This window comes from Cinclus cinclus, chromosome 1 (genome assembly GCF_963662255.1).
Source record: "Cinclus cinclus chromosome 1, bCinCin1.1, whole genome shotgun sequence".
Lineage (NCBI taxonomy): Eukaryota > Metazoa > Chordata > Aves > Passeriformes > Cinclidae > Cinclus > Cinclus cinclus.
The window spans coordinates 103,642,506-103,669,899 of NC_085046.1; the positions used below are offsets into that span (position 1 = coordinate 103,642,506).

A 27,394-nucleotide genomic window follows, 5' to 3' on the forward strand; every position below is an offset into this window, starting at 1 on the left:
TTAAAAAAATTAAACTATATACATATATTGAATGCTTTATCTTAAAACGCATGATTACAGAGAAACAGGCACACAATGAAATAAGGTGCCATCTAAGAGGACTTTTGACTAACACATATAAAAATCTCTTACCTGAATGTCAATGTTGTTGAAAGGGCTTATTTCTTTTGTTACAGCATTAGTTTCATTTCCTTTTGGTCCATGAATATAATAGTGATATATATGTCTGAAATACATTTCAGAAAAAATTCAAACCAGCAAGCGAAATTTAAAAATTGCACATAGAATCTAAAAAATTTCTAAATAAGCTTTTTTACTTATTAAAATATAACTGGTTCATTGAACTGTTATAAATCAACTCCTTGACAACATATATCTGATACAAAAGACTAATTAAAGGGAGTGATTCCTTTTCACTTGTCTTATCTCTGTCATGCACACGCACATAAGGACCAATTTTTGGGTAAAATAATCAGAAACAAATTTGAAAAACCATGCGTAAGTGAAAAAAATTACCATTGTTATACGACTACAGGTCCTTTACACCAAATGATAAACTAAGAAAACTACTATAAATTATTCTGTATTCTGGGAATCAGAAAGAACTAGAGCCACAAATCTCTCCACACTTTGTCTCTCATACCAGTTTTATAGCAATCATCTAATAGTAACAGAAACATGTGACAAACAATCACTATCTTTATATTATTTACAAAAATTTGAATATAGGTAGGAGTCATGGATGTTAACTGCATAATAGAAATAATTTTTCTGTTGTAAACATGGCTTTCTAATTGGCATGTTTCCTCATACTACAAAAAAATCCACATGTCAGATAGACATTATTAAATAATTATTAAATAATTTCACAGAGATAGGCAATCTGAGAAAACTGGGGAACTTAGTTCCATCTACTTTAACTTTTCAGCAAGCTAGCTAGTTCTTCCAGCTTCAAAGACTGAACCCTTAAACCTCTGGGGGATGGTTTGGAAAAAAATGGGATTGTACTAGTCAAGGGGACTGAATGCATGACAAAAGTCAAATGCACCTGCAAGTTTGTAACTGCTTTGCTTTTGACATCCACTGCACTAAATGTCCCCCAATGAGAAATCCTGGTTCCCAGAAAAAAAGCTCCTCATGGTCTCATTGCTCAGGACTTTATGCTATGTACAAATTGCTTAGTATTTTGTCTGACTTTCTTCCAGACTTCAAAAGGCAGACTCCTGGCCTTAAGACATGGTTATTTTAGCAGTTCATCTCCACTTCAAAGCATCCAAAAGTAATGAGGGCTGTGCTGCAGTGCATTAAAACAGAATGAAACTGGTATCATGCATGTGTGGCAAAAAGCATGACAGAAGGGAATGGAGAGGTGTTCAGTGGGAAAAGGTCCATTTCAGCAGAAACAGTGATGCAGAACTGTGTAGCACTGGAAGGCTAAATGATTGGTTTTACTGTAACAGCTACAGGGCATATATTTGAATAATTGCACCTGGGTTCCATCTCAAATAGAGGCAGCTCTTTCACTTCAAGAGATGATTGGCAAGAATTAACACACATTTATGTGTGAGTGTTCACTTGATGAGCACCTGGAAGCTAATGAGGCTGCTAAGTTATTCTCTGCGTGCAGATGTATCCTAAATTTTTGTGAGTCTAAAAAACTTGTTGCTGAAACCATTCTTATGTGCAACACTGAATGATGTGTCTCACAGTAAGGTATTATTTATTTTTTTACATTAATACTCTTTTTAAGTATACCTATTATTATCAGATTATAGGCACCACAGAAGTAAAATCATAGTCTGAAAACAAATTTCTATAGTTTGCCAAATTTCAAAATTGGTCTATGACTTTGTATTTCAGTTTACATTCACAGATGGATCCATCATCTTAACAGGTAAGCCCAAACTATTCACAGGTATCTCCAGGCTCTGTGGGCCCACTGATGACATTATTACAGTACAGAGCAGAGAGTGTCATATCTTTCTCTCTCAAACTGGGATGAAGCAGCAGTACTTTCTTTTATTGTTGTTTAAAAAATGTCAACCAAAAGATCCCTTAAAACTGCAAGCACAAAGCTAGGTACCCAGGTTAGGAGCGCAGCTGTGGAACAAAGTAACTGATGAAGTTATTAGCAACACACCATTAAGCTGAATAAGTTATTAAAAATTAGAGTGGATAAATACATATCAATCATCAAGTTCAAATCTTTGTTTGGGGGTGCCCCATTCAGTTGTGTTAGTTTCTGTAAAATTGGTTAGATATGGAGACTAACTATAGTATCAACAGCCTTAACAGGAATAAGGCCAATGTCAAAGTCCAAAAATGAAGCAGTTCATAAATCTGACTTTGATATTAGCCCACGTTTAAAGCAAATCTTTTAAATCACCAACTTACGCCAGCTGCCTTGTCCAAAGATGAAAGTTGTTTTTCAAGTACTGCATGTGATCTGGTTGTACACCTGTAATGACAACTGCTGTGAAACTCTCTTTATCCCTTTCTTCTAATATTAGATTATGAAGAAATCTTTCATCATCACTTGTGATATGAGTAGAATCAGATGGCTACAAAAAGAGTAAAATAATAAGAGCAGGGATGTAAACTGAATTTCTGAACTTCCATCAACTTGAAACGGATTAAAAAACATAACAGAAAAGTAATACAGAACACATGATGCTAAGTATCACAAAGGATTAAAGCTGAAAATAAAAGCTTCCAAATTAAAGTCAACAAGCTGAGAATGTGACATCACTGATCCAGTTCATTTTCAGCTCACTTTCATCACAGCACTTTAAGTGTGCAGTCTAGAAATACATTTAATCATGCTTAATGTAGCACTCTGTGATATGCATGTTCTCATCCATCAAGTGGAAGCATGAAGTGTGCAAGACATTAAGTCCTCTTTAAGAAAACAAAGCCAAAAAAATGATTGGCTTTTAAAGGGATAGGCTGTTTTCTATAGCAGAAACTCATGTATCTCAGAGAGATTTCTGATTCCAGAAACTACTGATTGTCTTTTCCTGAATGGATGAACTTTAATCTTTTGACAGATTTCTAAACTGCAGAGACAGTGGTTGATGTCATGCTTCACACTGGACCAGTGAGTAATCCCTTACATTTGGTACATCCAGAAAAAAAAGCTGTTTTTAAAATAAAGATTAAGATTTGTCTAATGAATGCAAACAATTGCTGCAACTGAGAAGATATGTTGTAGTTAAATGCAACCACATGCCTTATTTTACCTGAAAGGAGACATGTCCTATCTAACCATAGTTAGGTGAAATAGTTAATCACAATATTCTATCAAGACTTAACTTCCCCCAGGGAATCAAAGAGTTCTCCTTAACCAATAGGATAATTTAACCAATTTTGAGACCTTTCATCAAAGAAGACTACATATCTTTTTCCTGTCCACAGCATAGCTTCTTTTAAACATAAGTCTTGCTGATTTAATTCAAACAAGGGATTATTCTACATTAGTGATGGGATTGGTGATAATAAATAAAAGCCAGAGCTGCTTGGACCTCATCTCCAGGCCATTTAATAAACCTACAAGCTGCATACTGATGCTGAACAAGTGCCACTCTGTACAGCACGGAAGAAATTTATAGTGTGAAAGATACTCCAAAATATCACTCCCAAATTCTCTGGTTACCTTCCCAGATGACAAACTACCCATGGCACCTTAACCTACATTCCTAGCATCTATCTCAACTAGAAGAATATTATTTACTTCTTTGCAATATTAAATGGTCAAGAGAAGTGACTGCAGTGGAGACAGGTGCCTATTATACATCAAGGAAAGATGACCAGCAGGGATACTATTAATGCCCCTTCTCTTCAGTGTTATGGCCTTGCTCTAGAATGCCTTTCATTTCATACTAATTACATCTTGATTTTTTTGCAAAAGTAACTTCCTTCACCAACTGAATGGCTCAAAGGCTCAATTACTCTTCTCACACTAGCAATCCATTTACAACTTCAGCCACAGTATTCTCTTGCTGATGTATGTGCCATGCAGACCATTTTTCAAATCATTAACAAGACAAATTCACACATTTTATTTCATACCAATATAATGAACTGGCCTAAGTATTTCAATGATTTGAAAAAAAAAATCCTAAACCTAATTTATTTCTCTATTATCTTCGCTTCTATTACTTGAGTTTTTCACATCATCTCTTCCCTCTTGGATAGTTACAAGTTAGGTTTTAACTCTAACAGAACTTTGCTTGCATTTCTAACAGTGTCAGTTTAGCTTCAATTTTATATTATTACCACAGCTTCTCAAACAATTAATTGCACCACTTCCTTGGCATGATGTTTACCTCCTGCTCCTTTCTCATCCATAGAAAACACCAAGAACACTGACATAACCCACTAGATACGGGCCCAAGGTCTGACTACCTTGTCATACACACCACCCATCTACACACTTAGCTACATGTTTGCCTTTCCCTCCTAGCCTCAAAAAGTCCAAGGAACAGTCTCCCTCCTTATCTTAATGCTATTTTACTTCAGCTCTTTTTCTTCATAAAAAGCATCAGGACTGCTGAGCTCAGTTTTCAGCCAAAGAGTTCATTTATTTTACAAAATTGATGAATATTTGTAAAACAAATGAGTTTTGCTGGTCTGGCTGAACTTTTCTCCCATATGCAGGTTAGTCTTAATATTTGTAAACAAATACGATTTGGTTCCCTAATTTGTTCCTTACTGCTTCAGAAAAAAATAATTTTTGTTTAATACACAACAAAAAAACTTGCTGAGCTTAGACAAGTATTTTAAAATATTTTTGTTAACCTGACATAGAAAACCATAAAGCATTTCTGTCATTTAACCTTAACTGAAAAGAGGAAAAAGCATCACATAAAATAACATTATGATAAAGTGTCTTCAAGTTCTCAGTTAATCCCTTTTACACTCCCAAGGTGTAAATTATTCAGTAAGATGAAGATATCCCCAGATAAGTATTACAGGAATATTACACAGTTAAATCACATTAACATGGGAAACGCTTTTATTTATAAATGCAAGAATCTTAAGGCTATTTACCTTTCTATTTTGAATGAATCCAGTATATATTGCCTCTTTGTTTTTCTCCTTCTTTTCAAAATCCTCTTTAGAAAGGACAAGTTCATGAACATCCTGAGATGTTGCAGGTTTGCTTATCATCTAATTTTATTAAAGAAACAGCATTTAAAACCAAAATAATACTTAAAATTAACAAAATAAAATACTTTAATGCTGCAATTAGAAGTTAGGAAGTAACAATCTGATTGTGTGCAAAAGTTCTAAAATAAAATTGAAGTCTGACATTAACTTACTCTGGCAGACTGTCCCACGAAGAACACTGCTTGCTTGCCTCCAACTCCAAAATACGAGATATCGCTATTTAAACTACGAGGCACTGGCAAAGGGCGTACGTACCCCGAATGATCACTGAGAATAAAATTGTCTTTAATAAAGTTTTTTCAAGACAAAAGGAATTAAAAAACCCAAAGACACTTCTGATCTAGAGCTTCTATGAAATTATTCCTCCTGGCATTTTGTTAAAAATCCTTCACAGTATACCTTTTAAAACTGCAGCATTAAAATCTAAGTGCCTGAAATTCTTGATGTACTCCTTTTAAAAGGATGATAACAAAGTAATATATTTTCCTAACTCATCTTATAAAGCATTTCTGCCTCTTCTCACAAACCAAATCTTAATCAAATGAAAATGGCTCACAAAGCAAGCCTGATCTTTCTGACAGCATCCTTTCATAAAAGTAAGTCAAAGTGGGAAGTAATACCAACCATTAAATGCAGACTTGGAAAGATGACATATGCTATCAGTAGTGAAATTCCATGTCTTTTAAGTCACCTTGAACAGTCTTATCTAGTTTAGGACAAATATTTATTTTTAAATCACAGCAGTCCCAAATGAAAATAAGGTGTAGCTGGTATCCTGCTATAATTTACACCTATGCTCCCATTAAGTGGCAGCAATCCACAGTTTATATCTGCCTTTTAGGAAGACTATGCATTTCTGTTATTAAACTTGCCTGCAGCAATTTCAAAAAGCAGTGAATTTCTTTACAAATGACCCAGAATCACTTTTTATGCACTTATCTCCTGATGTTTAAAAGACACTGATTTTCCACCTGGAGACGCTTCCAATGCGGAAAAACCTTCCCCAGCTATAGCATCACTTCCCACAACCCCATTACTTTTTACACTACCTGCTCATATGACAAATCAGTTATGACTGCAGCTCTAATTCTCATCTTCACATTTACAGTGAAAGGCTTAAGATATTTAAAATGTGACTGAAGCTCACAAACTGCACATAACTAATTCTGTAGAATTTTGTACACTAGGATTAAGCCTGGCTGTACAGGTGGAACATCTTTTGAGACCAGCTTCAAAACTGTAACATTAATTCATGTAAGTAGCAAAAACCACCATAAAACCTCCACTTTCTTCTTTAAAAGCAAAACAATTATTTTGTGTAGCCTGCATAAAAAAAACAGATATCTTCATGTATAATTTGTAACACATTATACAAAATTAAGATTTAAATAACAACAACAAAACAAAAAAAAAAACCACAAAAACCTTGAACTAAAACCATGTATCTGTTTATCTGTTATTCCAGTATCTTAACAGACATAGAACACTTAATTTAATGCATTACTGACAGGTTTTCAGGAAACATATAAACACAGTACAAAAATCCTCTGCAAGACACAGCATGCCCCTAACTGTATGCAGGCAAGCAAAACACAGCTTAGAAAAGGTCCCAAGAACAAAAAAGTATTCACTGTGTCACAATAACTGAAGAGCAATTTCATGTTATAAAGGTTGATTATTTCCTACTTAGAAAAAGTGTGGATCTATTTATGTAATCATAAAATGACAGGGTTTAGAGAAGTGTTAGTATACAGCTAAGTCTTAAAAGTGTATTTTGTGGACCTTCGCAGAGCTTGCTAATTGTTGTAGAAATATTTAGAACTTGCTAACCTTTCAAAGTCACCTTGTCGTGTAAACTTTGACAATCTATACACAGCCCAATTGTTAAGCTGTTTAGAAGTCATTCCACTTCCATTATCAATCACAGCAACAGCAGGTTTTCCTTGGGAATCATCAAACAACTGTTTGGGGAAAGAAAAACAAACAGCACAAATCAACAAGGAGCAACAGGGAAAAAAAAAGGATAATGCAAACTACATCTGAAAAAAATTGAAGTATTACTATCTTACCAATTTTATCTGTATACTCCGAATACCAGCATTTTGAGATGTAGCTGACAGAGAATTGTCAATCAATTCAGCAAGGGCAAATGCTAAAGACATTGAAGAAAAATAACCTTATTAGTGCTCAGAAAACAGACACCTACTTACAGTAGTTTCTTCCAAGCAATTAGGATAACACTTCACCTAAACACAGACAAAACCTAAGCCCTGTCAGAACAATCAAAATCATATAACATTTAATCTAGAAAAAAAAATAAGCTTTTATACATGACTTCATGATTTGTTTCATCACTGAATCTCTCATGTCTCTTAGTGGTAAGAACACAATTACTGGAAAGAACAATTATAAACTAACCATTTCCTTACCAAAAGACAGGTTTGTCCTTTACACAATTAGGATTAATTTTTATGATTGATAAGAGTACATAAAAAGTACATAAAAATGGACTTTGACATGTTAAAATATTGAGGGAAGAATGAATTAACCGAAGAAACATGCATTGCAATTTTGTGCAACATCTAAAATGACAATGTTAATTGTTTATAAAAAACAAAATTGTAGAAATGGTTGAGGGATTTCAGTGACTGGTAAATACAACCAGTGTTCTATCAGATTCATGGCAATACACAGCAGAAGTGGTCAGGCAAACTGTTTGCACAAATCTGTTGTTTCTAACCATTCATACTTGGGAGTCCTTACCTAATTAAAGTAAAACTACCTAAGTTTACTGGAAAATTGCATTTAATCTGAAAAAAATACATTAAGTTCAGATTAATTCAATCTGACTGACCAGCTTTAGTGAACAGATATTTCCATTTGGTCTCTAAAGAGGAAACCCGTATTTCCTACAATTTGCAGAGTTCTTCAGAATGCAATTTACACTGGTCACACTTCAGACTTGTAAAAGAAAATCTCTAAGTATTAGTGTAACACAGCAACACTGAAGCATTTGGCATTTTCCCCTCAAGATGTTAACAAAGTATAAAAACAGTCCTGCACTTTTTTGCAAATTTCTTCATTGCAAACAAAGTAGCTGAGAATCAGTTATGTGATCCATATTTAGTATTTGATATCAAAGAACAACGGTCCCTCATCAACACTCAAAATTGATTAGGCATTGCCCTTAGAGACGTCGTATATAAGAAGCATCAGCTGCATTATACTTACACAGACTCAAAGCTGCAGTTTCCTGCCAGTGAAAAGTCAGGGAAAAAATTGTTTAGTACCTCAGTCCTCTCCATGTCAGCTGCCACTAGACCCCCTCACGTTTCATTTATTTAGGGTGCAACTTCTTTTGTCATCTTTTTCCAATATGTCTGTAGAAACCCTTATTATTCATCCTCACATCCCTTGCCAAATTTGCTCCAACTGTGCCTTAGCATTCCTGATCTCATCCATACATTCCCAGGCAATATCCCGATATTATTCTCAGTATTCAAGCCCCTGCTTCCATCACCTATGCAATTCCCTCTTGTGTTTTAGTTTGACCAGGAGATCTTGACTCAGCCATGCTATTCTCCTGCTTGCTACACCCAATTTCTTCCACACAGAAATCAACAGCTCTTGAGCTCTAAAAGGTCATTTAAATAACTGCAAGCACTCTTTTACTCCTTCATCCCCAAGGGTGCTGCCCACTGTGATCGATCCAATATGCCCTTAAACAACTGAAAGGTCTTCCCCCAAGGTTTCCAGTTCTTTGCCTATTTAATCTAATTCCAACAGGGTGTGGTCAATACAGACCAAGCCCAGCTTGGCATTTCCAGTCAGTTCCTCTGTGTTGGAGAGCCAACAGGTCCACTAATAGCTGCTGGCAGGAATAAATGCACAGTTCTCCACAGAATGCTCTGTGTGGCCTCACACAGCAATTCCTGCGCACAGGGACAGATGCAACATTGACTCAGCTATTACTGCACTTTGAGCACGGTAACACCAAACCTGAACCAAACCGTGCCTTTGCTGGGGCACAGAACAAATGATGTGCACAAAGAGGAAAGGGGAAAGACTGGTCCTTAAAAATACAGCTGGTATTTATAGACATTTTTGGTGTTGTTTTAAAGCAACGAGAATGGAATCATGCTTGAGTCTTGATTTTTTTTCTTGCATTTTGAACCTGCTGTACCTAAGAAGTACATAGTACTGAGAAGGTAATCACAGTCACAGACAGAATTTTCAGAGAGCCTATAAACAGAAAGCAATTTATTCAAGAAAACAATACAAAATGCTGGTTGCACATTTCATGCACCACTTAGATAAAAATCTAATTAAAGCAGAATCTTTTTAATGAAAAAATATTTGCTCTTGTTGGTAAATTAAGCCCTGTAGCACCCCAGATGGGAGGGCACACAATTCTATAGTAGCTCACACAAAAACTGTTCATGAAATTCAAACACAAAGTCTACTGTTCAGTACAGGAAACAAAAACCTGATAACACAAATGCCGACTTCAGTGACATGCACAAGATTATTCAAGCTAAAGTTATTTTGCTTCTAAAATACTCAAAGTTCTTGGACAAGTATTTGACAAGGTACCTCTATAAATCTGGAGTCTTAGGTGGCTATTTTCAATAATTGTTAAAAGAAAAAATTGTATGAAGAACTTAGTTAATTTTTCTTTTACAGTTAAGACTATTTTTAAGCAGCTATAAGTTGAACTGCTCATAACCACATTATACTAATATAAACATCACTTACACAAGATCACTTTTGCAGGTACTTACGCAAAGGATTTTGGCCCTCGCTGGCATAGTACTCGTACATGCCACTTTTGACAAGTGTATCATAGTGGGGAAGAAAGTCAATTCGTTCCTTAGTTGCCAAAAGCAACATTTGATCAACTGACTGTAGCACATATAAAGTAACTCCATCCTGAACGAGGTCCTCTGCAGTGAAGATGAAATAAAAAGTACATTGAAGAGCACCGCAACAGGCAACTTCTTCTCTCAAAACAAGTACAGGTTTAGCTGCAGGTCATCTCTGTATTTTCCTAGGCATTGCCAGTTCAGCATTCAACAACATTCAAATTAATGTCTTTTCACATTTCCAAGTTTAATAATGCAAGCTTGCTCAGGTGAAAACTATGTACATATTTTTTTCTACCATTTACAGAGTTTGTGACAGAAAATACTTAGTATAACTATCATCATACTAACTCGTGAAAAACATGTTTGTGAAAGTAGTTTTTTAAACAATTTTGGCAAACTATTACAGGATATGTACTTTCAGTTAATTATTGCATGTCATAAAGCACAATTATCATGTGACCTTTATGATCAACATAAGAAATAGCTGTAATTATTTTGCCATCTAAGATACTTACTGAAGTTATCTTCTGTAATTTCCTTCCTATTTGTTGTTGTGATAACAAAGGTTTCATCAGAAGATATGTCAAATGCCTACAAAAATTGAAGGTTATTTAGTTATGATAATTAAGTAGTCCAAAAACTATTCGGATTCATTAAAAAAAAAATCCAAAAACAAAAGGTGCAGTCTATTTACTTTGTCACAAGCTACTGATAAGTAATCACATAATCTCTTAGAACACAGCTGAATTTAGGATCACTTGTTTTCTCAATTTAGCCAAATCTGTCCAGACTAGGGTAGTTTTAATTTTTTTTTTTAACCTGCATAAAATAAAAATACACTCTAGTGAGCAACAGAAATTTTAAGGAGAAAGAACTCTTACAGATAATCCCCTTGAGGGCAGAGGAACAAGACTGAACAGCTCTACTTCTGACTGTGAAACTACAACAGCAATAGTTATGATCTAGAATATGTCCCATATTTAACTGCACTCCTGAGACACCAAACCAACCTAGTATTTCTGAACATTGGATATTAAAGTCTTTATTCTTCAATTGTATCATACATCTACAAAAATAGTAAAGATTTTTCAGTAAAATTCTTTACTGTTAAAACACTGAAGTTTATTCTTCTGAACCTAAACAATCTTTGCCACTTTGATGCCTACTTTTGAATGTGTTTACTGTAGCTTTAGACTTTTTATCCTGCTTTCTATGTTCACTTAAATGCCTCTACTTTTGCTCTCATTTTTGCACCCTGATGTCCAACACGAATCTCTTTCCCAAAATAATAAAATAAATACCTGTACTTTCTCCCGCCTTTCCAGGTCTCAAACTCAAGCAAAAGTCAACCCTGGTCAGTCTTGCAGTGACAACTCAGATAGATGCTTTATGCACTTTTAACCAGATTCTTCCCTGAAGGAAGCTATAAGCATTCTCTGCTGCAGCTTGCCCTCATTTCCCACATCTCTTTCCATCCCTATTACTCAGATTCATTAAAATATTTTTAAGCACTACTTATGGTTTCATTAGGAGCCTGCTTTCCATATTTCAGTTACTTTCTCCCTGTGACCACATTAAAGGTACAGTTATTATCCATCAGCAAAATCAGAAATATTGTTGAATTTCTCATAGCACTTGGTGCATGTGAAACAAATGCAGATGACACAGAGACTGATTTCTGACTTCAGAACCTGAAGCAATGTTTTTTAACTCTTCTACATTCAGATCAATTTTACTTCTCATATTACACAAATTTCCACAAAGCAAACCTGTGCAGGAAAAACTATAAAATTGCTCAGAGCAAGAAAAGTAGGTGTTAAAAGATATGGATTTTAGAAAGCTAACACCCTACTGTGCCATTCGAGGTCAGTGATTAACGTAGAGTAATTGTACTTTTACATTTGAAAGCACAGATAAGCATCTTTCTCTCCAGCTCCAATTACAGCTTCCCTGTTTTCTCAGTCTCCCCAAGGCTCTTCTGTTCTCAAAGCCCAATGAAGAGTGCAGTATTTACTTTAAGGCAGCAAGAAGTTCAGATCAGTGCAAGTACAAGACAGCAGCCTGCTATGGGAGCAGAGGCAGCCTCACCCTTCTGGTCCTCTCCTCTGTTCCACAGGTGAGCCTCAACGAAACCAACCCCAACAGCCTGGCACGCAATGCTTTAATTTCCAGGGTGAACCCAGCATTTCTGTGTCCACTGGCAGCACGTCCTTTCCACTTCACAAGCCACTAGATAGGTACACCAAACTTGGCAATCTGAATTGCAGATAACTGCTTTTTCTTGTCCGTCTGCCATGGTTTAGCAGGCCATATCCTTTGTAAACTTTGGGGATTGCCCAGTTTGAATACTTCACTTCTTTATAAGACTTACTTGTTTTACTTTCTCCCTCCCTCTGTCCTACATTCTTGGTTATCCTAGTCCCATCTCTTCCCACTATGCCAGGTAGCAGTGATGGGGCTGCACAGCTGTGCCAATATGTGGATGTGATTTCCAGAACAGGAAGCTGCTGGTCATTCTTGAATTCAAGTGAACCTACTGGGCAATTTACTTGTACAGTCGGTGATTTTCATTTAGTTCTGACAGACAATGTTTGGTCAAATATTTCATTTCTCAGTAAGACTTGTGCATGTAAGAGATATCTTTTGTTGGTAAATTCACGTTTCACTGCTGTGTCTTTTTCAGCCCAGCATGGTGCCCTTTCCCAAGTAAATACTGAAGATGCACACAACTGAGGTGATAAGATTCATGAGACAAACCAGAAGCACATTCATATAAATCTGTGAGTTATTCTATGATAATCCAGACACACAACTCCATGAAGCTTGTTATGTCAAAGACTTCAAGAATACAATCACTGTGCTCAGAAATGCCTCTTCACACTACATTCATAGTGAAAGCACGTTTGGAGGTTATAGTGTTCAAACAACTAAGTAGAAAGCTTTTATCTTTTTATATACAAGAGAAGAGATGTTGGGGGAAAAAAAAAGACAAGCTTCAAATAAATCCACAAGGTAGAAAGGCAGCCATGTGAAAAGGTAAGGATCCCTAAACAGCTGGTCACATATTATTGCTACATGCAAATGCAGGAGTTAAAATGGTACAAAGATGAATAGTTATGTGACTAGACAAGATAGAAATGACACCTAACTCCTGAAAAGTATAGATTAAAAGAAATTTTTAATATTCTGGGAAAGCACCCATAGTTGTTGACTGAAAACCAAATTAGTTGCTAAATTTCACTTGGAAGCATGCTGAGTATACCTGCCAGGCTTTGATGCTAGAGAGCTGTTGGGGTCACCAGTGTGAGAAGAATCAATCAATTCCCCTGAGACAGCCATAGCCAGCTCCAGATAGCTCTCAAATCCATGAAAGAGCTCACTCTTCACCCAGATTTCCACCAGAAGGGTGCATGATGTTTCTGTTCTAACTTATCAGGGAGGAAATAGAAGAGACAAGTGAGAAGGAACAGAGGAGATGCATCAGGAGATGTTGCCAGGGACAGACACATTCTGTCTGAAAGGACGCTCTCCACACCAGAGCAAGGATGGTCCTGAAGGTATCGAGGCCCATGGAGAATCCATGTCAGGGCACAGAATTTCCTCTCAGTCCTCCTATTCCTATGGAGCTGTAACCTATGTCAAATTCATCATAGCAGGAAAAAAAAAAAACAATCAGCAAGAGCAGCACAATAAAACCATGTACATGCCCTGACATCTCACATCACCTGTTGCCTGACCAAAGGAATTGGGATTGACCATGCTGTGTGCATTGGGAGAGTAAGGATAAACTAGACTAAGAATGGGGAAAGAATGGTGCATGACAGAAGATGAGTTCGGAAAAGGGGAAGGAAAGGCATTTCTCTAAGTGATTAATTTTCCCCCCAATCGGTCATCGGAAGTTTGTGTTATCAGGCAATAAGTTAAATTAAGAAAAACAAAAACCTTGAGTTGAGCCTGTTCTGCACACAGCAAGGTATCAGTCCTTAAACCCACGGAATGATACAGAAGCAAAAAAACCTGTTTGCACAAACAAGAGAAATGCCCTCTTTACAAACTGGAGGATCAGTCTGGAGCACCACCACCTATGCTTCATGATAAATAAAGTTAATAGCTCTCAATTTCCTAGTAGATGTTTATGACATGGGATTAATATAATGCTAAAGGAGTTTGAGACAATGTCACATGCCCAAAAGACTTTCAGCAGAGCACTTTACAGGTATGACACATGAAAGTGTGCATGAACTGTGGTATCTTTAACCTTAAAAGCCGAATCAAAGAGCAAGGTTCAGTTTATGTACTAGGTTCAGTCACAGGTTTTCCTTATTAACTAAAAAAAAAAAAAAAAACAAAACCACAAAACCTCAAAACAAACGCAACCCCTCAAATCACAGGTAACTCCTCAGCAGCTTACACTCCTTCAACCAGGCCTCTGTTTCTTTTCTCTTTCATATATCAGCACAAAAGCTCAAAAGTTTTACTGCTACTTGATCTGGACATGCACAGCAAGGCTTACCTGGCTACTGAGCCAATTAAAACACTCAGCATGAAGTCAACATATATTTTGCCTCAGGATTTACTATCTGCCTTGGATAAGGTGCTCAACAAGCAAATATTTAACTTCGTGTGTGCACCACCACAGCTTGCAGACATGTGAACAGGCTTGAGATGGTAAGTGAAGGGGAAATAACACACTGTAAGTAGGGACAGAGTCATTGGCTTGCTTCCTCTGGTCCGTCAGTCTATTGCCATAAAATAAGAACTTCTGGTACTGAATTTTTAAAACTGAAGGAACGGAACACTCTCCAACAAGACAAAGGTAGTACAGTGAAGCCAAAACTACAGTACCTTTAGAAAAGACATTTAACTCCTATGAAATCCAAACCTTTCCAACACAAACAGTTGTTCCCTACAATATGCAACCTCTGTACCTTTAAAATACTGTATCCTCCTACTGTAACCAATCCAAGACAGCAGTGCATGAGAATGATGAGAATAAATGGACTTCGAGCTTCATGATTCAGCCAAAGGATAACAGAGATATTACATCCATGGAGTGACCTTCCACACCCAAGAAGTACTTTTTCTGAATACTAGAATTGTACTGTCAATGCAAACCTCTAAAGGAAAACTTGAACTCTATCAGTTAAATGTAAAGAAATCTGATAAAGCCATTTTCAATGCTGTCCTTCATAGCTATTTACTTAGCTACCCAACATAGCAAAAATCAACACAGCTTTTTCAGTATTTCAAATTGATCCAGCAGTTCTGTTGCAAAAACTTGTCCAGAAATCTGAAAAAAATGAAGCCGAGAGCCACATCCAAACACTGAGAAGCCTGGAAGCCTGTAGCCTTCTTAAATTTTGCATGTGATTAACTGAATATCCCATGCTGTTTACCAAATTGCTATCTGCAAGACACGCATTTATCAGTTAGATATCCCACTTAATGAAGAATTATCGGTCCAAATTGAGAGAAATCTCTCACATCAACGAAAACAATATGAGATGAAATGAAATGATAGTACATGTTAAAGGGAAACTATTTCATTCACAAATCACAGATTTTCAAGCCAAGAATTGTCTTTTGTATTATCTCAATTATTCATACAACTATATAATATTAAGGTAATTAATAAAAGTAGCAAATGCAAAACCTAGAATACAAATATATTAAGTGGACACCTTGCTGGAAGTAAATGAGAACACCTGCACGTGACTCGTAATAATGTTGATCAAATAAACTCTAATCCACTGTTAGGACAATTCTCAACATGATGACAACTTGCTGAGGATCTCTTAGTGAGGAGGACCTGGGACTAAGCACTCATTGTAGCAAGGCAAGTATGATAACAGTCATCTCTAATCACAATCCCAATGAGCTTCACTAATGTCAGAACACTAACTTGTATACCTCATCTTTGGACACCAACAAAAGGAGGAAAAAAAAAATATCTAGAAAAGTAGCTGAAATGAAAAAAAAAAGCTAGAAATTATTTCTAAGCATTTCTCTGAGTTCAAAGCAAAAATTTATACATTACAGAAATACAGGAATACACAGGAGCCCCTATCTTCTGGTCAAATGGTTTTTAGAGACTATCTACAGACAACAACTATCAGTGAACACTAACATTCTAAAATATTTTCCAACAATCCTTTGTTGGCAGTGCCATCTCCATCTATAGAGACTGTTACATTTGCAGAAGTTGAAGGTCCTTGTCCTCTGCCATACTTAAAAGTTTCACTACTTTCAGAAGTTTGTTTAGTATACTTCTAAACATTACCTTCTAAATATTTGATGGAAAAACAGAGAGAAAGAGAGGCAAACTCAAGACACAAGATTTCTACAGGAGTCAAAAGGGTATTTGTCCAAAATGATGTGTTAACTCAGACATCTTTTCAAGATTAGCAACTTTTAGCATGTAGAAAGAACCTTGGGTCCCCACATTTCTAGAAAGAGCATGCTGTCATTACCAGACTTTGTCTGAATCTAGACAGTAACTTCTATAAGACCTTCACAAACCACCATGTCCAAGATCACAATCACAAATACTCAGTGCAGCCATCAGCCAAAACTTTAATATTAACTTCGTGCCAGCTTCTCCTACCAAAAAACTTTGTATGGCACCACTTGTTAAAGGAACAAGAAGTTGGAAACCACTCTTCCAAAATAAAAAAAAAAAAAAATTTGGTCACATCTAACAACTGTACCTAGATAATGAATCCTAAAGATTGCAGATACTCTGCATTTGACTGTGTTGCCAACACTCAAATTTGACCAGGAACCTACAAGCCACTCAGTTCTCCAAATCAACTGATAGACCATAAGGCTGTACCCAAGTAGACAAAGGTATGCAAACTGCATCCCAACAAAACATCAGTAACAAAGATGCTATACACAAGATTTTCAATTAAGCCTTAAACACCACGTGATAGTTTTGGAAAAAACTCAAAGCATTGGTGCATCTTACACAGATCTTACTGTACTTCCAACAGTGTCTTTAAAAATCAAGGATAAGCTTGTTTTGCATATACATAGCATGGAAATCTCTCTGTTTTCAGTTTCCGGTTACACAGAATTGCTGAACAAACATTAAAACACAAAAACACAGTTACTGCAAGATGGACTGATTTCATCATTAATGGAAGTATTTCTATTGAGCATTTGTAATAATGATGTTTGGCAATACAAACTTGCAGAAGTTCCTAATATTTCTGACTTAATTCTTTGACTGCAAGTAATTTGATTATACTTTATTTCTTAGACATTATTAAGAAAATATTCACCAAAAAATTCACTTATTTCTTGCCTTCATTTGATACTACACTTATGCTTACTTTCCATACACCATCTTAATAGGTATCCTTTTCTGCCTCTTCGCTCATTGAGATACTGGAATTTATTTGGGTGGACTGGCAAAATAATCTATTTAAGTATTAAGTAGACAGGTTTGGATACAATTGGAAGCTCAACAAAAGATGTGACAAAAGATTAAAAGCAAAAAAAAATTGTTTTGTTGTCATTCTTGTTTTTTGAGTATTTACTTTTAATTACAGATGTTTACTTTTCATACATATTACACAGCTATGCTATTTTTTTTTACACAAGGAGATCACAGCAATGAGAAGTTTCAGAACTAAGGAAGGATTTACCAATGAGTTTGGTTCCTATGTAAGTAGTAACACTAATCTTAGTACCATGAACTCTCCTCAGACTGGTAGTTCACCTCAAAGCCTCTCAAAAATCCCTTCACACATGGCAAAATTGTAGTTTTCAGCACAGACACCCTTCTGATTTAGAAGGAGTGTGACCTCTCTAAGTGCCTGAAGAAGTTCTGCCATCTCAGCAACAAACTCAAGCATTCCATCTCCACTGTGTAACATGATAACATAAGGAATCTCAAGATTGGCTGCCAGCAGTTTAGCTCCATTCTGCTTATTGCCACTAAGTATTTTCGAATTATACTCTAAACATCAGGACAAGCAGTGAGACACAGACTTAACAGAAGACAACAATAAGGAGCACAAGAAACAGTACTGCCAAGAAGGAGCAAAACACAGTATTTAACCCATTTATTCACCTTAAAATGCTATGGTTCTGTAAACTCAAATTATACGATTGCTCCACAGAATAAAAATGGAATATTCAAGCTAGCATTATTCTTTATTAAGAGGTTTCTGCTTTAGGATTGATCACTACAAGGATGAAGAATGAAGACCATATACGCTCCACCCTCTTGTAAGATTTTTTCCCTAAATTTTCCCTCCTGCAACACTGAGAATGAAAGATTAATTTATCAGTATATAAAGCCACTTCCAACTACACAGACATGCATTACCTGGTATGGGGACAGTAAAAAAATATTTTCTTAAAAAACAAAATTTCAAAAATTAATAAAGACTATTTTAGTAATAATAGAGGAATATTTTATAAGATAACAGACACAACATGCATCAGCTCCTAAATCAACCTCTGAAGTGGCTGAATCAGTTATTTTGCAACACAAAGAAAATACCTTTTCTCTGCATTATGAGAAAAAACCCTAAGTCTCAGAAGTAGCAGCCTAAGACCACACCTTCAGGTACTCAAGTATTTTCAAATCAGGATCATCACATACTGCAATTAGGTTTAACTTTATAATTTTCTGCAGGATTTGACTCCTACACACCCAGTTCCATCCTAAAGAATTCTCTTGTGCCATAGCAAGATATTCACAGCACAAATACTTCCAACAACTTAATATTTCCGGCAGCCTTGTCAGCCATGACCGCGTGGGAGCACCTTTGCTACTACAGTAATATCACTCAGTTGCATGACAAATTATCAATGAAAGTCCATCGAAAGCTGAGCCTGTAGTGAGGCTGAGCCACCAGACAGGAGACCGTGGAAACAACACTGCTGCAATATGAGGTATCTGCGCAATCGAGCAGTCTGACAGTGCCTAACAGCTTTAATTGTCGAAAAGTAAGTACAACATTTCACTTCACCTTAGTCTGAACCAACTGAAAATCTGCTTAACAAAAGAATCGTTCTTCCTGGGCGTTTTCAGCACCAGGAAGCTAGCAAAGTCTGTCCCAAGCTGGTGAACCCATTCATCACTTTCTCCTGAAAGTAATTGCAACTTTCAAGATGCCAGACACAGACAACTTCGGAGTACAGAACTCTGAGAACACAATTTACAAAGCTCTTGGAGCACAAAGATGTCAGAATGCTCTTCCAGAAGTCCTGGAACTTGTATATTGTTGGTGCAGGAGACAAGTGATAGCAAAGATCCCAACCCTCTGCCTGTCCAGTTTTCACTGTACCAACATTTACAGGTCATACCAATCCACCTGTCTCAGCATCCTTTCAGAGTCAGATGGCCCACATGTCAGATGATGAAAGCTCCAAAGTGCAGTCATCACACTGAAACCAGCAGTGACAGAGGCATCTCTGACTGTACTCACAGATGGTCAAGACATTATTGAAGAAGGTCTTTCTCTAAGGGAATGATTAGCCCAGGCTCTTGCTGTGGAAGTTTGTTAAGAGCACAGACCCTATTACCCTTAACACCCAAAAAGCTACCAGGACTGGTGGTAAGGCTTGTGATATTAAACATACTAAAACAAATATACTCGAATTTTACTTTCACAGGCACTACATTCAAACACAGCAAGATCTGCTTTGCAGCACCAGGCTTGTCAAAAACTCTGCCACCCGTGTGAGAAGTCTGACTAACAGCATTAAGGTACCAACTTCAAAACGTCAATGCATTTCTCAGGTGAAAAAATCCCCAAAGTTGGCTGTACCCCAGATTTGCCACAGTGGTGATGATAGTTTATTTCTTAATAAAATTGCAAATATGCTAAAAGTTCTGTGAATTACTGAACACCATGAGGACACATGGAAACATTAAGTCACTGGAGCCTGCAGTTTTATTAAAAAAAACAAACAAAAAAAAAAAACCAAAACAAAACAAAAAAAAAAAAAACAGAAGAAACAGACTCTGCTCTAGAAGAAACTGTAAATTTAGTGTTAAACTCAGCCCACTGATTAATTACAAAGTGTAAGAGAAAAGAGAGGTAGGTTCATCATGCACATGTTTGTCCTGACTACTGAAAATATTTAGTGTTCTTGCAACTCATCTGCTAGGTACAGTTGTAATGTGATATATTAAAACTTATTTTGGAGAAAATGATATAACACTCATAAATTTTTCATAGGAGATACAAACCCTTGGAAGGTCATGAACCCACCCACCATCTAGCTTCTCAGAATGTTACATTGTAATGACCTAATTTCTTTACTCCTTTCACTACATGTTTCTTCCAGTCTGATCAACTTTAGGGGCACCCATCAGACCAAGGGATGTGCTAACTCCCTTATTTATGAGTAATAACTCCCTTATTTATGAGTACAGAATCACAGAATCAAAAAGGCTGGAAAAAGCTTCCAAGCTCAACCATAACTGAATAACACCACACTCTCTAAACCATATCAAAGTGCCATCTATACTCCTTTTTTGAACACTTCTGGGGAAGATGACTCCACTTCAAAATTCAGAGCCCCTATCAGATCAGGCATAGACACAGAAATAGAACTTTGCAAGGAGGAGGCAATCACAGATGACAGCTATCCCTGCTGACACTGGCAATTCAAAGCTTCCATCACAGTAGGAAGCTATTAGTTTAAATATTGTCCAGATCTAGAACAATTAATATACTACTTACTTAGTTTTTTCTCAATCAATATTTTGCCCATATCATATATAAACTTATTTATTATCACATATAATTACATATTTCATCGTGATAGTTATATTACATATAAAAGTATTACTCTGTCCACAAATAATCGATAAATTTTATAAAATTTAGCAAAAAATTCTATTTATTCAAATGTAAAACAGGCATTTATTATATCCCATCTATATGCAAAACATAGAATTTACATGCTAGAAATCTAAGTGCAAATTATACTGGCTAAAGAAATTATTTTTTTTTTTAATCCGACTAAACAGTACAGAAAGTTAGATCTGATTTTCCTGCGCATTTCACATGGTAAACTACGCAGGCAGCTAACAGGTTTATGGCGTTTATCACTCGCTCAGAAAACGAAACCACGACAGAAACAGGCAATGCCTACTGGCAGAGCCAGCAAACTACAGCAAACGGCCCGTACGCGGGAAACAATCTCCACCTCCCCGAGCTATGAAGACGGAGTAAGTTTTATTCCGCGTCACAACGGGAATAAGAACCGAAAGGACACGCGACAGGGCAAAGCCGCCGCCAGACACAGTATTTTAATGGCAGCCACCGCTACGGACAGCAAATGGCGCTTATCATCAACCTCTTGATTAGGAGAAACAGAGCCACTGAGGTTGGAGGAGAGCGCTGAGCCCGCCGAGCCCGCGCTGTGACCGAACACCGACCCCCGCGTCACCGACGGGCACCGCGCCCGCCGCCACTGCCCGCGCGGGGGCGCTCGGGGGCCGCCCGCCGCCTTCCCGTCCGCCGCCAGGGGCTGCTCCCGCCCCGCCGCCCCGCGCCGGCCTCTCGGCGTGTGGAAGAAAGGCGACGCTGACGGGGCGGCCGCGGTCGCTCCTCCATGGCCGCCCAGCTGCTCCGGCAACAAAGTTCGCGAGCAGGCGGCGGGCGCGGCGTCCCACGAGCAGGCTGCGACACCCCCGGCCCGGCCCGGCCGCCCCCCAGCCCCAGCGCCTCAGGGACGGGCCCTCACTCATGGACCGCCGCCGCCGCGCCCGACGCCGGCCGCCCGCCCGCGTACCTGGCAGACGGCGCTGCGGAAAGCGCGGTAGTCGTCCCTGCCGTAGCTGAGCACTTTCTCGCCCAAGTCCGCCTGCTCCCGGCGCCGGTCGAAGAGGAACACGGTGCGGTCCCCGCTGCCACGAGCGGTCAGCAGCGCCGGCCTACGAGGTGTGCGGCCGCCTCCCGCCGCTGCTGCCATGTTGGGGAGCTGAGAAAACAGAAACCGTCCCGCGGCGATGGCGGCAGACACAGGTCCTCCGCTGGGCCCGCGAGCGCCCCCTCCCGGCAAAATACGTCCCGGCCGAGGAAGGAGGAGGCGGAGCCAGCCCGGAAGCCGGGGAAGGAGGCGCCGTGGGGGCCCGGAAGAAGAGGGAAGGCCGCGGCTCTGGTGCCGGCGGTGGGGGGCGGTGTCGGGCAGGCGGGTGAGAAAGGCCTGGAAGCTAAAGCGCCGCTTCGGCGCCGCGACCTCGGAATGAGTTGGAGCCCTCCGATTCGATTCACTTCCGCCGCCGGGTGAGGCCGGATCGGGATCGGGATCGTCGCCGCAGGAAGCGCAGGCGAGCCGGGTGTTGGGAGCTGCGCCCCAACGCGCCCCGCCCGTGGCCGCCGGCTGTTGCGCGCGGCGCGAGCGGGACCGGTGGGCGCGCTCCTGTCCCCGCCACAGCCCGGGCAGCGGCCAGGGAGCCACCAGAAGTGTGAAGTCCCGCTTCGTCCGCTTTAAAACAGAGCGGCCACTCCAGATCCCAACACTGCTGTTTCACAGAATCTCAGAAACGGTCAGGTTGGAAGGGACCGCGGTGAGTCACCTGGTCAAATCTCTGCTCCTGCCAGGATCATGCAAAGAATTGTGCCCGGGTGGTTCTTGAGCGTCTCCAGTGGGGGAGACTCCACACCCTCTCTGGACAATCTGTTCCAGCGCGCAGTCACCTGCACAGTGAAATTACTCCTCGTTTTCAGGTGGAACGTCCCGTGTGTCAGTTCCTGCCAATTGCGTCCTGTCCTAATGCTTGGAACCACCAAGGAGAGCCTGGCTCCATGCTCCTGGCACTCCTCTTTAGATATGTGCACACATTGATGGGGTCATCTCTGTTTTTGAACAGGCCCAAATCTCTCATTCTGTCTTTGTAAGAGAGGTGCTCCAGTCCCTTAATTCTCTTTGTTACCCTCCACTATATCCACTGCTGGAGCTCCATGTCTTGTACTGAGGAGCCCAGAAATGGACATGGAATGCCAATTGTGGCCCTATTAGGGCTAAGCAGAGGGGCAGGATCACCTTCCTTGACCTCTAAGTGATGCTGTCTTCCTAATGTACCCCAGGATCCCATTGGCCTTCTGCCCATGAGGGCACTGCTGGCTCATGGGCAACTTGCTGTCCACCAGGACCACCAGGCCTTTCTCTGCAGAGCTGCTTTTCAGCAGGTGGACCCCCAGTTTGTGCTGGTGCAGGGGGTTATTCTTCCTGTTCCAGAACACCTGTGTACCTTGGTTGAATTTCAGAAGGTTCTTTGTCCATCTCTCCACCCTGTTGAGGTCATTCTGAGAGGCTGCACAGCCCTCTGGGGTATCAGCCTCTCTTCCCAGCTTTGTGTCATCAGTTAACTTGCTGAGGAGGCCTCTGTGCCTTCATCAAAGTCATTGATGAACAAGTTAAACAGTACTGGACCCCGTATTGAGTTTTGGGGGACAACACTAACAGTGGGGCCTGCAACTAGACCCTGTGCCACTGACCATGATCTTCTAGGATCTGCCGGTCATCCAGTTCTCAATCCACCCCACTGTCTACTCATCCAGTCCTCACAAAAGTGTAACTGCTTCTGTTTTAAGGAGTCTTGGTTTTGAGGAAAGGATTGTGATGGCATATAGGGGAAGTTTGTAAAACATTACAGGTGACGAATAGCAAAAAAATCTTGTCACATGCCTTTTGAACACTTCTAAGGACTTGGGATTCCACTGTGGAGGAGTTTTGGGCCAATGAGGCCGCAGAAAACTTGCTTTGCAGTGTTGGGATAAATTGGGCTATTTTAGTGCTAGCAAAGGCATGCTGACCTTGGACTGAGAATAAGAGATAAACAGGTGGCAGGAGTGAGAAAGCAAGCCAGGATGTGCTAATCACAAGAGCAAGAAAGTAGAACATAAACATAAAATGCTGTAACCAATTAGTAGGGTAGTCGCAGCGTGTGAACAGTTACTTGTAGCCAATAAATATTAGTATTGGACGCATGAGCGCATGCACGTATGTCAGAACTTTATAAAAGACAACAGCTTGTATAATAAAGTGGAGCATTCACCATAACTCTGTGAGTGTTATGTGTCTGCCTCTGGTCGCTCCTCGCAACAAGTGGCACCCGAACAGGGACCTTCGATTCAACCCACCGTGGGAGGTAAGCGAGCGGGCAAGCTCCGAGAAGCAGTGCTCGGAGGGCAAAAGACCACTCTATGCAGGCATACGCAGTGGCTCCGTACCTGGGCCGACCTTATACAGGAGAGCTTGCCGTCCCGATTGATTAATTACATTATTCCCTCGCCGAATTCCTCCGTGACAAGTGGCGCCCGAACAGGGACGCAGCGCGGTGGGATGCGGTTTTCGCTATAGACGTATAGGAGTTGATGCGAACTCGCTAATCTTGCGACGGCGTGTGGTGAGGCAAAGCGGAAAAAGGAGCGAGGGACCGTCCCTAGAGGAGGTAGGAAGAATCGAGCGCTCTCTTCCCGGTCCTGATTAAAGGCAAGCATGGAAAGTGAATGTGCCGCCGCGATGAAGCTACTGCATAGTATACTCGCTAAGCGAGGGGAATCAGTAGCGGAGAAGACCCTCACCACACTGGTGAAGTGGGAGCGAGAACACGGGTTTCTCGCTAGCCCGCCGATTGTGTTTCAAGCAGAGGCTTGGCGTGCTCTCGGTGATCACATGTGGGACATGACGATCGCGAGCAATGATAGAGAAATTAAAGACTTCCGTACCACCTGGCGCACGGTTATTAACACCTTAAATGATATGAAAGCAGAGGTAAAGATAGTTGTTGCCGCTGTTGAGGCATCTGCCCCACCGGGGGGAGCGGCGAAACCCCGATTGCCGGTTAAAGGGCTCGGACTTTTAAACGCCTTTTTGGGACAACGTGGGCAAGCGCCAGTTAAGGATCTATCGGCCCATCAATTCCCGACTGTATCTGATATGCTTAGACGAGTGACGGCGGGGGATGTTTCCGCGGTACCGTCTGCCCCGCCGCTCCCGGAGCTGCCCTCGGTCCCGCCGTTGCCTGCGGCTTCCTACTTAAACGCGGTTACTGAAAACAACTCCGGAATAGTTATTGATAGCTGTTCTGCAGAGCTGGGGGGTCCTAGCTGCCGATCGCCACCCCCCCCCGCCACGGTGCCGCTGCCCGAGGGCGATGACGATGCGGACTGGGAGGGCCCCTTAGAACCCGGTCCTAAAAAGCCTAGCCTAGCGCAGCTCGCCGAGCAAATGGCGAAACTAACGCAAAAAATGGATGAACGCACCCAGTTGACCGCCGCAAAATTAGTACATAAGGTGCAAGAGTTACAAGGCGAACTAAAACGAAAGCGAGAACAAAAGCCAGACGAGGAAATAGCTATGCAATCCACTGTGAGCCCCGCCGTTCGCGGAGCCGCCCCCGACGGGCCGAGCGGCGGCGGCTCCCGCAGCAGCGCTGAGCGCGGCATCCGCACCATCTACCCCAGGGCTCCCCGAGCCGTCCGAGCTCCGCCCCCGGCCCCGCCATCGTCCGCAGTTTCCTTCTTGAGTTCACAAAGGGGAACGTGTACCAAATAAAAAAAAAAAAAAAAAAAAAAAAAAAAAAAAGGGGGCAGAGAAGCGCGACGGGTAAGAGCGGCTTCAAATCGCACACGAATTAGTATAAGAACAGTTAAAAGAGGGCCATATTAAGCCGTCTACCAGCCCCTGGAACACACCAATATTTGTAATTCCGAAGAAATCTGGAAAGTTGTGACTCTTACGTGACCTATGAAAAGTCACCGACCAAATGTGGGCCATGAGGGCCCTCCAACCAGAAATGCCTCTGGCGACTTTACTACCAGAAGGTTGGCACATCGTAGTTATTGACCTTAAAGACTGTTTTTTCACCATTCCGTTACAACCTCAAGACACAATGGCATCATCATAAAATTATTGGCTCTCGAGATGATTCCCTGCAGACCTTGGAACTGAAAGCTGTCCTTTAGGCATTGGGACAATGGAGTCATCAGAACTTAAATATAGTGTCAGATTTCCTATATGTAGTAGGAATCGTTCAAAAAAATAGAAGATGCAGTGTTATGGCTGCCCAAACACGAAATCTTGGGGTGATTATTTTTACAGCTAGAAAAGACTGCTAATGAATGATCCACCCCTTGCTGCATTCTTCACATCAGAAGCCATCAAACAACCTTGAGACTTGGGGAAGGGAATGACAGAGCAGATCAGTTAATTTCAATTGTGCACAAAGGCCCCGTTGATTCTTTTGCCACAGCAAAAGAAAGTCATAGCATGTTCCACCAGTCGGCAAAAATATGTGCATGTGACAGTTGATACCTTTTCTCATATGATTTGGGCCACAGCTCAGACCCGGGAGTGTGCAACGCACGTTATACAACATTTATTAGCCTGTTTTGGGAACGCCCATACAAATAAAAACAGATAATGGTCCCGCCTATAAGGGTGAGAGAGTAGCAAAATTTTTACAGAAATGGGGAATCGGGCATTTACTGGGAGTCCCTCATAATTCCACTGGCCAAGCAATAGTGGAACGGGCAAACAGGACCCTCAAAGAACAATTGGCCAAACAAAAATAGTCAGAAGAATTGCAACCCCAGAATAGATTGTATAAGGTGTTATTTACGCTAAATTTTTGAGTCTCGTAGGTGAGGCTGAAATGCCCCCAGCATTAATGCATTATGGAAAATGTGATATATTACAATGATCAGAGATTTTAGTGCGTTATAAAAATCCTGCAACTGGTTCCTGGGAGGGCCCTGTACCACTTTTATTCACGGGAAGAGGGTATTCTTGAGTCTCCACAGGTGAAGGACCTCAGAGGATTCCAAGCAAATGGACTCAAGCCGCCAAGCGGACCAATAAGATCGACAACGAAGAGTGATATATTCATTAATTAAGCACTATATAGACGACTTGTGTTTTGAGGGAGTGTTGTGCACCGCTTGTTATAGTTAGAACCCGGTGTTGTTTAATTCAGATAGTGTAGTTGTGTTACAATTACCCGTATATACTCCCCAGGATCACGGGGGTGAGGAAGCATTTAAATTGGCGTATACAATTTGGGCAATTAAAAGAGCAATATGGTGGACCCAAAAGGTAAAACAGGAAAAGGTGCTATCGGCATCTTGTTCCCTCTGCTCACAAGCATTGTCGCTTTTGAGCTGGGCAGACCTGCATTTGGCAAATCAATTAAATAAAAGAACCAACGTTTGGCTTGATGGACGAAAATGAAATTAATTTAACCAGTACCATTTTAGATTAATTATCCCAAAATGTTAGTAATATAAATCATGCAGTTCTGCAAAATTGGGCAGCAATAAAATTTTGTTAGCACATAATCATGGGTGTCAAATATTTGAAGGTATGTACTGCATGAACCTATC

The 27,394-nt window shown here is 40.2% G+C and overlaps 1 protein-coding gene across 3 annotated transcripts in view; it reads right to left on the bottom strand.

Moving 5' to 3' along the window:
- Positions 1-22,003, bottom strand: part of SMCHD1 (structural maintenance of chromosomes flexible hinge domain containing 1) — a 68,547-nt gene extending 46,544 nt beyond the window's left edge. Inside the window, exons 1-9 of one of the 3 annotated variants that reach the window (XM_062488282.1) lie at positions 21,798-22,003; positions 10,550-10,625; positions 9,951-10,112; positions 7,239-7,321; positions 7,000-7,130; positions 5,322-5,436; positions 5,050-5,169; positions 2,395-2,561; positions 133-226 (exon numbers count right to left, since the gene is read on the bottom strand). In XM_062488282.1, coding sequence (XP_062344266.1) covers positions 133-226; positions 2,395-2,561; positions 5,050-5,169; positions 5,322-5,436; positions 7,000-7,130; positions 7,239-7,321; positions 9,951-10,112; positions 10,550-10,625; positions 21,798-21,977 — 1,128 coding nt within the window. In that variant the 5' untranslated portion in view covers positions 21,978-22,003. Of the gene's footprint in view, positions 1-132; positions 227-2,394; positions 2,562-5,049; positions 5,170-5,321; positions 5,437-6,999; positions 7,131-7,238; positions 7,322-8,400; positions 8,423-9,950; positions 10,113-10,549; positions 10,940-21,797 lie in introns of those variants that run through there. The other 2 variants (XM_062488292.1, XM_062488301.1) reach the window with 2 other exon arrangements.
- Between the last annotated feature and the right edge of the window lie 5,391 nt (positions 22,004-27,394).